The 16,123-nt window shown below is 33.2% G+C and overlaps 1 protein-coding gene across 4 annotated transcripts in view; it reads right to left on the bottom strand.

Moving 5' to 3' along the window:
- Window positions 1-603: 603 nt before the first annotated feature.
- Window positions 604-16,123, bottom strand: part of LOC128866404 (putative inorganic phosphate cotransporter) — a 53,396-nt gene continuing 37,876 nt past the window's right edge. For 3 of the 4 annotated variants that reach the window (XM_054107105.1, XM_054107106.1, XM_054107107.1), the window contains exons 3-5: window positions 2,349-2,485; window positions 1,136-2,209; window positions 604-1,061 (exon numbers count right to left, since the gene is read on the bottom strand). In XM_054107105.1, the coding sequence (XP_053963080.1) occupies window positions 891-1,061; window positions 1,136-2,209; window positions 2,349-2,485 (1,382 nt within the window). In that variant the 3' untranslated portion in view covers window positions 604-890. The remainder of the gene's footprint in view (window positions 1,062-1,135; window positions 2,210-2,348; window positions 2,486-16,123) is intronic. The other variant, XM_054107108.1, reaches the window with a different exon arrangement.

Below are 16,123 nucleotides of genomic sequence, written 5' to 3'. Positions count from 1 at the left end.
AATTGATTGCGTAAAATGTTGCGAATTTATTCGTGACACACGCTCACGTCACGAACTATATTACCTATTTCAAACTTAAATGATGGTTTTTCAGCACCATTTCTTTGACTTTGTCGACGCTTTCATCCGTTGAAGCTTTGATGGGCGACCATATCGGGGCGAATCTTCCACGACTACTCGGCCCTCTGCAAAATACTTATACCACTCAAGGCTTTCCACAGGCTTTCTGCAACGTTATCAATGATTCGGCACACGAATTCCGTTCAAAACGCAAAATATAAGACAAATTCTTTGTTCGATATTTTTATCCATAGTGAAAATCTCAGAGCACACCTGCGGTTGAGTGATATAACTAAATGCCAAAAACAAGCTAATTTACAGATCACGCTCAAACTTTGCGAACCTATAGACGACCTTCCGCAAAAAAATCTGGACATATGTGTAACGCGCGCTTTTTAAATGAACAATTCCCGATATTTTTTGACACAATGTACATGTACATGCTAACGTACCTTTGTTTTTCTTTATTATGAGAAACCTGAGTTTTTAGAAATCGTCGTAAATTTGTTTACTATGATAAGTAACTGCTTTACTCAATTTTCAGTATTATATTTTATTTTATTATTTTCTTTTCTTTTCTCATTAAACTTAATTAACATAGATCTTCATTTCATCACTCTGCTAAATTATGATACATAATTTTGGTAGTTAAATTCTACTTTTTATCAAGTAATTGCTATTAAGTCGATATTTAACATCTTAACTAATACATAGACAAATGCAGATAAGCAATAACAATATACCACAACGGTATGAACAAAAAAGAACTAAAAATAAAAATCAGACGAAGAAATACTACACATATGTAAGTATGTGTAGCGTCCTCGTGCCTAATGCTGTGACTCAAGTTGGGTGGAGTTGCGTTTCTCTGGTGAGGGACGCGGTTGTGGATCGTTCCATGGCTGCACTTCTATACTACCAAATATGATGAACATCAAGTTACCGATGAAGTAGAAACCGCTAGCAATGAAGAAGATGATACGCCATTGATCTGAGTTTTTCTACAAAATAGAAAAAATAATTAGTTAACAAAAATACTTTTTTCTTTTTTAAATTTTAATCTTTGTGCACTCACCTCATCGGTAACGATAAATCCGACAAGCAACGGCGCTATGATACTCATAATATTCGCCGCGCAATTGGTGATACCCATCAGAATGCCGGCAAAGTTAGGGGATAGATCTATGTGATTGACCTGGAAGCCCAAATACGTAGACGCATTGATACCAACAGTGATGGTAAGCAGTACAATTGCTAGCGTAGTCTGATCGGCGCCCACATAAGCCAAGCCAATCAGAGATATCATTGGTACCCAGTGACCGATAGTGTTGAAAAGTTTGCGGCTCACGGAGAGTGGTATGCATTGTTTCTTGTTGAGGATTGTTGAGATGGTCGAAAAAACGAAACACATAATAAACATAGCCGTATAAGGTAGCGCAGAGAGCAGGGCATTCTTTTTAATATCCATGCCAAACACGTTTTTCATGTAGCTGGGGATTTCGGTAAGCAATGTCCAGAAGCCCCAGTTATGTGTGCTGTGTGCCAAAATTAATACCAAAAATGGTGGTGAGGTGAAGAATTTCACCCATGGTATGCGTGCTGGTGTGCTATGCTCCTCACTGCTATTACCATGTGATTGTTCGATAAATTTCTTTTCTTCAGGTGATATTAATTTGGATTCAGCTGGCGAATTAGCACCCCATATGGCCCATAAAATAGCCCATATAACACCAATACCGCCCGACAGATAGAAGATGCCCGGCCAACCCATTGACGAAGAAGCGATTATACCACTGGTTGCCATCATAACTGCTGTACCGAATTGCGAACCCGAATAACAATAGGTGGTAAGGCTTCCGCGATCCTCGAGAGGAGACCATTTTGAGATCAATGTATGTGTTGAGGGGAAAACCATGCCTTGGGTGAGACCTTGCGCTACACGTAGTGCACACACGAGCTTCCAATCACCAATTTGTGCAAAAATGGGCGTGAGTATGGCGAGTAGGGAACAGGTTAGAACACCACATAGTAATGTGATTTTACCGCCAAATTTGCGAGCCAAAGCTCCACCCGGTACTTGGGTTATAATATAGCCCCAGAAAAAACTGCTGAGTAGAAGAGATTTTGTGGTTTCATTCCAGTCGAATTCCTGAAAATAAATGTCGATAAGAAAATTTTGTGAGTCACATAAATATTTAATGCATATATAGGTATATATATGTATTAGGTGTTTAGAAAATGAGAGGTAAAGAGAACAGAACATATATGCGCTTATTTCATACACTCACATCGAAATCAGGATTTGCAGATTTGTCGGTCATAGCAACAATGGCGACGGATAAGTTAACACGCAACGAATAGGCTACAGCGAGACTGAAGAATATGAGAAAGGCTTCGAAATGACGTACGCCAAAGCCCAGGCAACCTGGAAGGAAAGAAGCAGAGAAAAAGAAGAGTTGAATATCAATTAGATTCAAATAGCTATTTGTTGGTAACTTTAGAAATTGTTTACTTAATACTTAAAAAATAGAGGTGGAGTAAATTAAAGAAAAATAAATGAATTGTTATAATAAAAATTAGAAAACATTTAAATTTAAAAAAATAAATATAAAAAGCAAATAAAATAAAATTAGAGAAACTAAAAGAAAATAAAAGTGATATGAAATAAAATAAAATAATATAAAATAAAATAAAATAAAATAAAATAAAATAAAATAAAATAAAATAAAATAAAATAAAGCTCTCAATACACAACCGAAATAAACATTCGAAATGGAATCTTCCAAGGTGACTCGTTGAGTCCGCTCTGGTTTGTTCTCAGCATGAACCCCTTAAGTCACATCCTGAATGAGACGGGACATGGGTTTGTATTAAAACACGGACAGTCTGGAAGATTCCGACTTAGCCACCTCTTTTACGTAGATGATTTGAAACTCTACGCCAGCAATTCCAAACATCTAGATAAGCTTTTGAGATGTGTCGAAACCTTCTCCAATGACATTAAAATACCTATTGGACTTGATAAATGCCGAAAGATCACAATAGCTAAAGGTAAAGTGGTTTCTCGACATGTAACTGCGGAAAGTAGCGGACTCGACATAACAGAAATGGAGCCGGGAGAGGTATACAAGTATCTTGGAGTTATGCAAAGCAGCAGCATAAATACGATGCAAATGAGGAAAAATCTGATAGCAGAATTTAAAAGGCGCCTTCACGCTGTCTGTAAAACCCAACTTAATGGGAAAAACCAAATCCACGCTATTAATTCATTTGTCGTCCTGGTGGTATCGTATAGCTTCGGAATTGTAAAATGGTCATCTACTGAAATAGAAAATCTACAACGAATATTACGTACAATTATGACTAAATACAAGTCACGTCACCCAAAAAGCTCTGTCGTTCGAATGATGCTACCTAGAAAAGCGGGAGGCAGAGGACAGATTGATGTTGGAGCACTGCATGACAAACTTATCTTGAACATAAGAGCATATTTCCAACATAAGTGTTCCCAATCCGATCTGCACAAGGCTACAAGTGCTGCGGATGATAATTATACCCCACTTCGGATGAATCAACCCTACGAAATCAGGAACACAACCACAATAGATGAAAAAATCCAAAGATGGTCTGAAATGGCTGTCCACGGCGTATATCGAAAAGACTTGCTGAGCCCACATGTCGACCAAAAATTGTCGCACTTATGGCTTACCAACAGGTCGATATGAGCCGAAACGGAGGGTCCCATTTTCGCCATACAAGATGGTGTGATTAAAACGAGAAATTACATTAAATACGTAATGCGAGATCCAAATGCCGCTGCAGACAGATGCTGAAGATGCAATAGTCGAAGTGAGACATTAAACCACGTGCTAGCGGGATGCACCACACTGGCAAACTCTGTGTACCTGAAGCGACACAATGACATCGCGAAAATAATCCATCTAAAACTGACGCAGATATAAAACTCCAATCAAAGCAAAATTCCGTACTTTAGATACACCCCAGAACCTGTTCAAGAAGAGTCGTAACTATATTCTATATTATGACCGAACAATTTTACCAAATCCCACAAGAGACTACAATAGGCCAGATATTTTCCTGACTGATACATTTTAAACGATGGGATATATAGTTGATATTGCTGTTCCTCTAAACAAAAACATTCAAAAAACATATGCAGAAAAAAAATCCAAATATTCTGACTTAGGCATTGATGTAAAACGCCAGTGGAAGCTAAGGAAGGTGCACATACTACCAATTATCATCTCAGCCCACGGACTGGTGCACAAAAACTTAGCAGACAATGTGAAAACTCTTCAACTTCCAGAATTTTTAATTTTCGACATGCAAAAAGCAGCTTTGCTCAATTCTTGTCATATAGTCCGAAACTTTTTACAGTAAACGTTTTTCTTGTTTGTAAAATTCTTAAATATTTTATATAATATTTATATACATTTATTTAATTGTAATCTTTCTACCTGCTATAAATTATTGGCTTGCAGCAAAGCTGTTGCTAATTAATGTATGTAAATCACTCATTTCTTGGGATGCAATAAAAAAAAGAAATAAAATAAAATAAAATAAAGTGTAATGAAGTATAACAAAATAAAATCAAATTAAACTAAAAAATAAAATAAATGAATTTAAATTACAAAAAATTATAAATCATTACAACAAAAAAATTAAATAAAAAAAAAATAAGAGAAATAAAATTTAATTAAAAAATTCGAAAACAAAACTAAACTAAATCTGTATATCTTACATTAAAATGCACACAAACAATAAAATTATATAAAAATAAAAATAATTAAGTTCATCATCTAAACAAATATAAATTGTATTTAAATTTCTGCTATTTTTAACAACTGTTTTCTTTCTGCTGCACAGAGAGTATTTATTTATTTGGAGATGATTTTTTCATAGTGCTCACAATCCTAAAAACCAATCTGAAAAGCTCCTCATAAAAATGCATTTGCCGTTTGCAACACGAACGCCACAAATAGGAGGAGAAGCTCGGCCAAACACCTAACAGAAGTCTATGAGCCAATTATTTATTATTATTATTTTTTTTTTTATGTCGTATATAGGGTCCTTTGCTCCACCGCGAAACCATAGATTATTGATTTGTAAACCACAAAATATTAATTATTTTATTGATTGAGAATATTGTAATCCAATTTCTTACCGGTTTGGGTCAGTGCTTCGGGTGGTTATTATGCTGGGACGACCATGAAACTGACATATTCGACGCATGAAGCGTAAGCATTTAAGCATAAGTATGTTTTTGAAAATAAATCAATCCATTCGATTTCACATTTATTCAGTGTTGGAATTCAAAGAAAACCTCAGAAAAACGTTCACCTCATTACAGCCTCCGCCATGCTTAACTGTACTTTTGATAATATGGCGAATCCAACCGTTTTGTTTCGCGGCCAGCGAGCTTTTCTTGTTAAGACTGAATATTTTGAATTAAATTTTGATTTATACGAAAAAGTATAGTTATACAGTTCTGCATTGATCACTTGATGTGTTATGAAGCAAATTGAAAGCGTTTGCCATGAAATAAGTGCCTTATTAGCAAACCTATAACTTATTAGTCTACCTGCAGATGTTCTGCTTTGCACAATCCTGCTGCTTCTTTTTCAATTTGAGGCCTTAGCTAGGCTTGGTACTGCGATTTATCTGGATGATTCTTTAATTTTATACGTATCCGTGAATTTTCATGCCATGTTGTGTCTTTAGAGCGTTTTCTTAGATAATTGGCGTCTTCCTTCCACTTTCCCTGAACTTATTGATTTTTACATGAAACGTTTTTGCTTTGAGATGGCTCTGAGATAAGTCTTACTTATAATCATTAATAATATACTTTTCCAAATGAACTAAAGGTTTCTTCATAGCCATAACTACGTTTTTACTAGACTTTTAAGGAATATTAAATAACTTAATTAAATGCATCCCAACTTTTACATCACTTGAGCTTCATCATATAAAATTTAAAAAATAATGCTTACCCTTAGCATTACATACACAATCGTGTACAAATGAGTTTATTTTTGTCGTTTACATTAAATAAATGTGTAGTATACATTGATATGCAAGGTGGCGCAAAATTAATCATCCAACTTTGTTTTTGAATAACTCTTTTACTAAATACGAAAAAAAGAAATTATTTTGAGCGATGGAAATCTTTATTTTGACCTTTGAGCGCTCCATTGCTTGTCTGTTTGTATCCTGCAGCTGTCTAGTACACACGTGTCAAATATGATTGACGTACGACGCTATTTACAAAAACTATAAATCTTCTGATAGGGTGATTAATTAAAGGTGGCGCAACTTGTATGTAAGTATATAAATTGCGACGAGTTCGATATGTTTTGCGCGCAATTTTCAGTATTTTTATTTGTTTGTTTCACTTCTGTTAACAAATGTTTTAATAATAATTCAAATCGTGTTCGATTATGAAGAATAATTATTCAAATTTGTCTTAAGGGCCTTCGTTTAATAATATATTATTTGAAAATTTTTGATATTTTATATTGTAATAAGTTTATATCAAGAATCTTCATGATTCAATTATTAAAGGTTTGCTCACTTGTGACATTCGAATTTTGACACTCCCTTACAAAAGGTCGCATTTAAGAAGGGCGTAGAAAGTGGAAAAATTAAATTCCTTCTTGGTAAAAATGGTAGCAAAAAACGTTTCCTTTTTACTTAAATTATAACTGGTACAATCAGAAATTGCCAGGAATGATATTAAAAAAAATGTTATTAAGTTAAACCCAGATTGATATTTAGTGAATTGATTTTTAAATTGAAAACTGATCACGAAGTTGGGGAGTTTTACCAATATGAAGCTATTATATTACCTAAGTAATATGACCCTAATGAATTCCTTGCGCCTTGCTTTACTATGCTTTGCCCAAGTCGCGATTATTCACTCCTAGCTACTTGACACACTACCACGGGCATGAAACACCAAATTATAGAAAATGTTGTTTGTAATAGCAGAGGCTCCTCTACAGGCAATGGCACACCTCCGAGTGTATTTCTGCCATGAAAAAAACTCCTTATAAAAAGCCATCTGCCATCAGGAGGCAATGATTAGTTACATATTGCTAAATGAGCTCTTGTTGGTAACTTATGTATCTTTAAAGTAACGTAGTAAGTACTTCCCCCACCCGTATTTGAAACGCATTGGACTCAAATTGTCAAAACGTCCATCTTTCACGTTCATTGCTCCAAAAAGATGTTTTATGATATCCTGATTTAAGCTGTATGTCAGTATGTTTTCCATATCATCTTGGTTATTCACATACCGAGCAAGTGCGTATACACGCTTTTGAAAACGAAATGTTTTTCCTACAAATTTTACATTTCTTCCACTTTTGCTAAAAATTTCTAGAGTTAACATCCCAGTGTCTTGCTAAGGGAGCCGATTTGTCAAGAGGGAATGAGAAAGCTGCTTACTGAGCAAACCTTTTATTATTGAATCATGAAGAATTTGCATACCTATAAATGACATACATACGAATATTAAAGTAACATTCATTTCAGTGCATCAATCAAAAGTCAAACAAATATTTGTTTTTTATATTAAACACCTCACACTGCTCTTCATATTCATACATACATACGAGTATATTCTTATTTTTTCTTATAAATAAATTCACAATGAGTATGGTATATATGTAAAATTGATTGGGTTGAGCGATTGTCGGAAAAAAGTATAGTCTGTAAATTTAGCACATTTACCGAGTTGCTATTTTTAATACCAGTATTGAATCAATCAAGAAGCGACCCAGCTTAAATTGTAAAAATTTTCCATTGGCTGCAACAAAAAGTATTTTTAAAATGGCGAATTTAAATAGCAAAGTGAAAAAAGACAGCCCGTCAAGGACTTACAGATAATTCGATGCATGAAAGTATGTATGTGCATATCTCTGCAGGGAAATCAAAATATTTGAGTTTTGCTGCTTTAACTTTCGATGCAATGAGTTGTGTTTATTTTTAATATTTAATTAATTTATTTTTTAATTAAGTGTTTTTCAACACATTTGTCTGCACGTGGAATAGACAAAAAATATTAAAATTACAAAAATCAATAAAAAAAATAAGAAATAAGGAAGCGTTATATTTATCAATTGTAGAGGCGCGTACATCCTTTTTGGGTGTTTGGCCGAGCTCCTCCCCATATTTGTGGTGGGCGTCTTGATGTTGCTCCATAAATAGAGGGACCTACAGTTTCAAGCCGACTACGAACGGTAGATATTTTTTTATGATGAACTTTTTCATGACAGAAATACACTCGGAGGTTTGCCATTGCCTATCGAGGGACGACCGCTATTAGAAAAATATTTTTCTTAATTTTGGCGTTTCATAGAGATTCGATCCTACGTTCTCTCTGAGAATTCCGAATGGTAGTCACGCACCAACCCATTCGGCTACGCCGGCCGCAATTGCAGAATATAGTTCAAATTAAAGGTTTGTATAAAATTCCTCTCACTTATTTCTCAGATTTTTTGTTAAAAAATTTTCAAATATCTTACTTGAAATGCCCTTTTCGGTTATCAAAGAGCGCCACAGGATCATTGACGGACCTTTCTTTATGGGGTGAAAATTATGGCATGTGGTTTTTGTTTTTTTATAAAATAAAAATTATAACCTTTGAGCAAAATAATAAAATGCAATAAACAAAAACGTACAAAATGTCCAAAGTTTTTTAGTCAGACAATAAAAATCAAACCACAATATTTTTTTTTTAATTTAATTTAATGGGTGCGCTCGTAAAAAAATTGTTTTTGAGATAATAGCAGGGCAACGAAACAAAAAAATGCGTTTACATACTCAAAAGTGGCTTGCGATATTTAGAATATTTATTTTAATTAAAAATATAATCACTACTATGTATTAAAATATTTTTTGACCCTGCTAAGCTTTCAAATTATCAACAAATTCTAAATAATTTAACTTTTCCGCTTTTAGTTGACCTTAGAGCGTCGGCTGTTGGCGGGAAACGCACATAAGGAATAATAATGAAATTTTCTATACACATAAACGAATACAAATACGTACATACTTATAGTTTCAGTTGCATAAAGCATTTTAAGCCACTCATCCGCAAAAAACAAAAAAAAAAAAAAACATATAAGTTTCATTATTACCTTTAAGATTAACTGCTAATTAATAGCAATACCTTTTATTTAAAAACCAGCTACTAATATTCGCTGACATGCCTTGCGAATACCATTACTATTTTCAGATTTTTTCTATTCGTAGCAAATAATCAATAATTACCGCTGAAACTAAAGCATTTCTGCAGCCACACCTCAATAATTGTAATTCATCCTTTACTGGCTTAGCACGAGCTTCTAGCGCAGTTTTTATTGTGAGTGTCGGGTTTCTTCTACAGATGAAGGGAATTGAAATTAGATATCAACTTCGAAAGCATATAACTCGTATCCGAAAACTGCTCATTGCAGAAATTTGCGCAGGCCATTGCCTCACAGGTCTAATTAATTGCATTAAATTTTATTGTTATTTGTAAACATTTATACAATTTTTAATACTTCACGACCGATAATAAGGTGAAATCGAAATCGCAATCTTCAGACTTTCAGTCGATATGCCAAAAATAAGTAGTTGCTTAGGCGACTGCCGACCACACCTTAAGTTCTAGTTATTCAAACAAATACATGTGTTTAATAAATATGCAAAATAGATGCAGCAAAATAGTGGCATCGAATAGTGTAATAGCGCCGTAGAAATTTAAGCTGGCACAGAAACCCAACTAGCAGAGAAGAATAGAGACTTAGTTTACAACTAGTGCCATTGCGGCTAATGGAAATCAGTGCGGTAATGACTACCACCCATAAGAGAGAAGGCGAAAGAGAGAGAGAGAGAAGAGACAGCAGTAGCGGTCTTTAAATATCTATGCAAATAATGTATAATAAATATAATATTTTCTATTAAATAAATTTAGTAACGACATGATTTTAAGCCAGAATTTTCAAGGACTTTTACCATTTTGTTTTGCTTCACATTTAACATCTTTAATAATTGAATTATGTATCTTCATATAAATGATCCACGATATGATATATCCATGCGGTATTCTATTTATTTTTGTAAATCTTTTCAAACCCATTTCAGGCAGTTTGCTCCTAAAATTACCTCATTCGGTGGGCATAGCGGCCTATTGTAGTGCACACAATGGGGAAATTGTTCGCCATTCCTATTCTAACATATCTTTAAACCCTTCCAATTTTCCACGTATCCAACCAGCTGCTCAGCTAGAATGTACTTAAATTATCTCTTTCCTTGTAGAAGCGATTTCTTAGAAATCTGAAGAGCATTCTTCAAAGTACGGATGTGCTGAATAGATACTATCTTTTGCTAGGCGGATTCCATCACTATTCCCGTAAAAGGCTATTCGTTTCTGAGAGCATCAGTACGACCCGTGCTATCGTTCATCGATTTCTGAACGGATGTGCTTGTTATATAGAGGAGATTGATTCACGAAGATGTAGAGGAGCTTGATTCTCGAAGTTTTCTATAACTTCCCTAAAAAGTAATATTATATAAAAGTAAATAATAAAAAAAGTAACCGAAGAGGTTTATGGGACCTTCGAAATTCTTGAAGGTAATTGTTGCGATCGCAGCTTGAGTAATTGTAAGAAGCCGAGCTTTGAGGGAACAAAGTCAGCCATGCTTACCAACTTTGACAACAGTTTGATTCCATGGATATCAGCTTGAAAAACATTGCGGTGATCTGCACATTACTCTCAATAAAAATTGGTGGAAAAACACAACAAATTCTGATTTATTATCGTTCCCTTCGATCGATTACTGTTGAATCATACTTTTCTGGAACTAAAAATATAAATACTAACCGGAAATCTTCATTACTTTAAAATGCAAAAAATGCTATTAGAAAAGAAATCAAAAGTTATTCTACGCACTCGGAAGGAAATAATGCGAGTAGGTCATATGCGCATGGGCAAATATGTCATTTGGATCTCTCAATAATACGAGTAATATAGCTTGGCACCGTAAATATTTTCTAAGTTTACAGGTATATGTTTTTATTTGTCTTTTTTGAAATCCCATATACTGGTATCTATTTGTTATTTTCTTAGTGATTCTCAGCTATCGCATCTTGATGAAATTCGCGATCCTGACCAAAAACTATTCTCTACTGGGTATGTAGTAGGCGCCTGTGTTTTGATACAAGTGAACTAATTTATGCAAATATTTATTCGTATAATTTGCAGTTACAAAGCGACAATCCAGGTTAATTTTACAAGTTATTGCGTTACATTTAGCGCATCGTCATTATTCTAGTTCAAATTTAATTAAACCAGTATAGAGCAGTAATTGTTCGCAAATAAATCATTAATAGGAAACTGTGTCGAACCGATGATGTAGTTAAAATTTATATGAATCAAAACCGCAAGTATTTCCATGTATATTTTTTATGCCAAACTGGCTGTAATGGAAATAGCCACCGCATAGTGAAGTGGCAATTAATATTGGCGATGGGTTTGCTATTTCGTTACGAGCAACCACTTACAGTAGAACAGTAAAATGGGCTTGACTGCGCACTCTCATTAAACAAGTGAATTAATAAAAAGAGTTTGAGAAAGCTTTAATAAATTGATGTTTTTGAATAAGGTTGCCATCTAGCGCTGAACGAAATTTGTAAATCAACTAAAATTTTACAAACAAAAAGTAACTAAGAGCAGTTTAATACAGAACAACTTTTTAATAAAGTTGCCACCTTTTAGTAAAACACAAAATTAATAAAATAAGATTGTTGTATAAACAGTACACCTTTAATAAATATCTAAATCTACTCTAGTTTACAATTGACTGGAGCTTTCCAATTTGTACACATTTTTTAATGGGGTTGCCACATATTTATAAACAAATTAGTATGTATTAGTAGTACATTTCAGGAAGGATATCAAATTAAGGTTTTTGTAGCAATGATTACATCTGGGGAAAAAATTTGAATAGCGTTGCCCTTTTGGAAAAATTTTTCAGATAAAATTTTTTTTCTTATTTGTTTGTCAAAATAAATATAAATTTGCCAAATTTTTTTGAAACGAAAGATATTTATCTGAAAGTGCTAATACATATAATACAATTTTTTTTTAATTAGAAAGATATTTCAATATGGTTATTGAGCGACAGTGGCTTAGCAATGCTAACACCTTACAAAAGTTTCGAGCAGCGTTGCCATATATATAAGGTATACATATACATATTTTTAATTTAATCGTTAAAACATAAATTGCAACGTTTGTTTGAAACGACAGGAATTGGAAAGGACTAATATGTTTTGTAGAATAACGATTTCTTAAAATAATTTTTTTTTAATTAGTTACGGATATCAAATAAAAAAAAAATTTAGCCACTCTGAACGAAAAAATTTTATATTAAACTTTTTAATTTAATTGCAAAATCTTAAATTGCAAAATTTGTTTGAAACGAGAGATATCTGAGGAATCTAATACATGTGCAGTATAGCTCTTTCGTAATTAGTCAAATATTTCCATACGTATATCAAATGAGAGTAACTAAGGTCCTCGCCTTATTTGAAACGGAGACGAAAACAGATTTTTTATTTTTGTTTTCAGTATTTATTTTTTGATCCATTGTTAAAAAATAAACATTTTTGTTTGTCCATGTGTTCGTTCCAAAAGCTGTCAACCTTCAAAAAATAGGTCTCGTTATCGTATGAACTACGATCATTCGGGAAAAAAATTTTAGTATTTGCAAAAGGGCCAAAAAATAGGTTTTATTTTTGAACGTCATTCTGACTCTTTTTGAGTGAACCTTGTGTAGCCAAAAAAACTTTTATTCTTTAAGAATGGATCAAAAAATGAAATACTGAAAACAAGAGTACAAGATCTTTTTCATTTTATACGCTTTTATAGAAACACCCAAAAGACACCATTTCAAGTGAGCCAAGGGCCTTGGCAATGATTATGTCCAGAAAAAAATTTAGTAGGGCTACCATTTTGGACGACATTTTTTTAAAATTTAATTTGACTTGCAGGATTTTTTCGAAATGAAATATATTTGAAGAAGCTATGAATATGATTTTTGCTAACTGAAAATTGCAATTCAACTAAAGTGTGTTTTTTTGCTTCTCATGCATCCATATCAATTACTCTTGTTTGACAGCTGAGAATATGTTGAAATTTCTGTTCGGCAAGGTTTGGCAAGTTCTCATGAACAGGAACAACGCTTCCAAATTGTAGATTTTGTTTGAAAAAAAAAAAAAATCTGTTCGCGAAGTAAAGAAAAAATCGAAGACGTCTCCGATGGCTCTATAGAAAATAGAGTTCCACAAATGTTTCGGGAGCTGGATCAAACGCTGGCAAAAGTGCGTTCCAATGGATGGAGAGTACTGTGAAGGCGATAATATCACTTATGAGGTAGAAACTTTTATTTTGAATTTTCAGAATATATTCCGTCAAAAAAAATACTGAATAATTTTGTTAATGCTTTTTTTTTATTTTGAAGCTATTATAGCACTGAAACTGAAATTCTATTATCTTACTTAATTTCGATTTCGATAATTTTCGACTTTTACTCTTTTCGACATAATTTTTTTCTATCGAAAAAGCCCTCGGTGTAATCAGTCTTTTAATATTTCCTCACTTTTGGTTTCAACATTCTAAATATCGACTCATCGTACGAATCCCATTTCAAAGCACCAGAGTAGGCGATTATGTTAAGAATTATTATAACCTATGATTTGTTTTTCAAAACATCTTATGTAGTAGTTATGACGCTGTCAAGTTTTGTTAGAAAAATTTCTCACAATTGTCTTTACATACGTACATGCATAGGAATTAAGCTGCTCACTTAAACGTTTCTTGTAAAATAATCAACAACAAACTACGTAAATATGTTATATATGCACTTGTTTACTCACAATGGCTTCGAGGAAATAAATGGAATTTACACGTAAATATTTGTTAAATTTTTTTCTTCGAAATATATAATTGTTTTTTAGCTGCATTTTTATACTCGAGTGCACAAGTGTTCAAATTATTATAATAATTTTGTTCATTCAAAATGTTGCTTGTAATAACCTAACAGAATCGAGTTAGATATACTTATATGCATACATTTATACATACACACCAGTAGTCACAACAATGGCAGCGCGTGGCAATTTATTTTTTTTTATTTGCTCTTCTGGGATAACTTAAAACTGTAGACGAAAATTAAGATGCGCATTACAAATACGTTAATATAAACTTTTATCCAACTGCTATTAGTCCCACTAATACTATGCTATAATAATTAAATTGCTAAGTATTAAGACGTGACTATCCAGGTGCTTATCGCCAGCATAGGAATTCGAAGCCACTTTTAATTTCAGCTAAACAATGACTTTATCTCAATTACATGTAAAGCTGCACACGTGGGTAAATTATAGGTATAGGGCATATCTTATATTCAATAGTTTTTACGCAATAACTAAAGAGCGTCAACGAAGCGCTGATATTAGTATGGCAAATTTAGACGAACGCAAATAGCTAAATATGTAACTTTGCAAAATGTCAACACTAGTTTACAAAGTTTAGTTTCAACGAATGCATCTTCAAGAAAAAGTACTGTGCGGAGTAATGTTGGGGCAGTACGCAGGAATAAAGTGTTTTTAACACACTTTTATTAGGTCGGGTTGTATGTATGTATGTATGTATGTATGTATGTAACGGAATCTTTGAGCTTAATTTTCACTGGCTTCTAAACATCGGATCGACTTGAAATTTTGCACACCTATCAAGGACCGATGACAATGCAATAATTTGATAAAAGTTTTCCATTATCCTTATTGGGATTGCCAGGATTAATATTTTCTGTTTTTACCTGTGGGCAAAAAGTAGGGTGAATTTGAATCTTTGAATCTTTTTTTTAACACACTTTTATTAGGTCGGGTTGTATGTATGTATGTATGTATGTATGTAACGGAATCTTTGAGCTTAATTTTCACTGGCTTCTAAAAATCTGATCGACTTGAAATTTTGCACACCTATCAAGGACCGATGACAATGCAATAATTTGATAAAAGTTTTCCATTATCGTTATTAGGATTGCCAGGATTAATATTTTCTTTTTTTACCTGTGGGCAAAAAGTAAGGTGAATTTGGTTGTAAAATGAAAAAATCTTTTTTTATTCTTGTAAATCAGTTTCTCAGGCTCCCTCCACGAAATAAGTTCTTCATCCCGATTACTTCTTTATCACGGCCAATAACTGCATAGCTTTAGACGCACAGTCGATAAGAAAGGAATTAAATATAACACGAATATATCGAATCATTTATTCACTGACTGCAATGATAACAATAATTTTCATTCATAATAAACAAAAAATAGTTTAAAGAAACTAAAAAACACGCTTTTTTGCTAATCGAACTAAAAAGTATATTAGAAAATAAAAAATAGTTTAAAAAAACTAAAAAACACGCTTTTATTGCTAATCGAACTAAAAAGTAGAAAATAAATTTTAATGACAAAGATACCTATAATGAAGTAATAGCAAATCGAACGATCAGTCATAGTCAACTACCTCAGAACAGAATTATAACAAAAATTAAGATACAAATAGAGTAATTCAAATTAGAGTTAAAAGCGTGGGATGCATTTTGCTTCACTTTCATAACCCTCTGTACATAGGTAGTTGCCAATAGAATGATTGTAATATTTACTCTATCAAGCATCCCACGCTTTTAACTCTAATTTGAATTACTCTATTTGTATCTTAATTTTTGTTATAATTCTGTTCTGAGGTAGTTGACTAAGATGGAATTCATGAGACTATCGAGAACATAGGGCAGCCACTTTGCAGTTCGGTTAAGGAAAATTCCATGAAAAGGATATTGCCCTGTAAGCGTGGTCTTGGTGGTCATTTGCCTGATGTTATTTTCCACTATTAACGGCATACCTTCCTCCTTCTAATGAAATAAACATCCGATCATTTACGGTAAAAAATAGCAGTTTTCTTGTAATATCAAAATAAAACCTCTGTTTGGAAAACCCTATA

This window comes from Anastrepha ludens, chromosome 6 (genome assembly GCF_028408465.1).
Source record: "Anastrepha ludens isolate Willacy chromosome 6, idAnaLude1.1, whole genome shotgun sequence".
NCBI lineage: Eukaryota > Metazoa > Arthropoda > Insecta > Diptera > Tephritidae > Anastrepha > Anastrepha ludens.
This window is presented reverse-complemented; position numbering and strand designations above follow the sequence as displayed.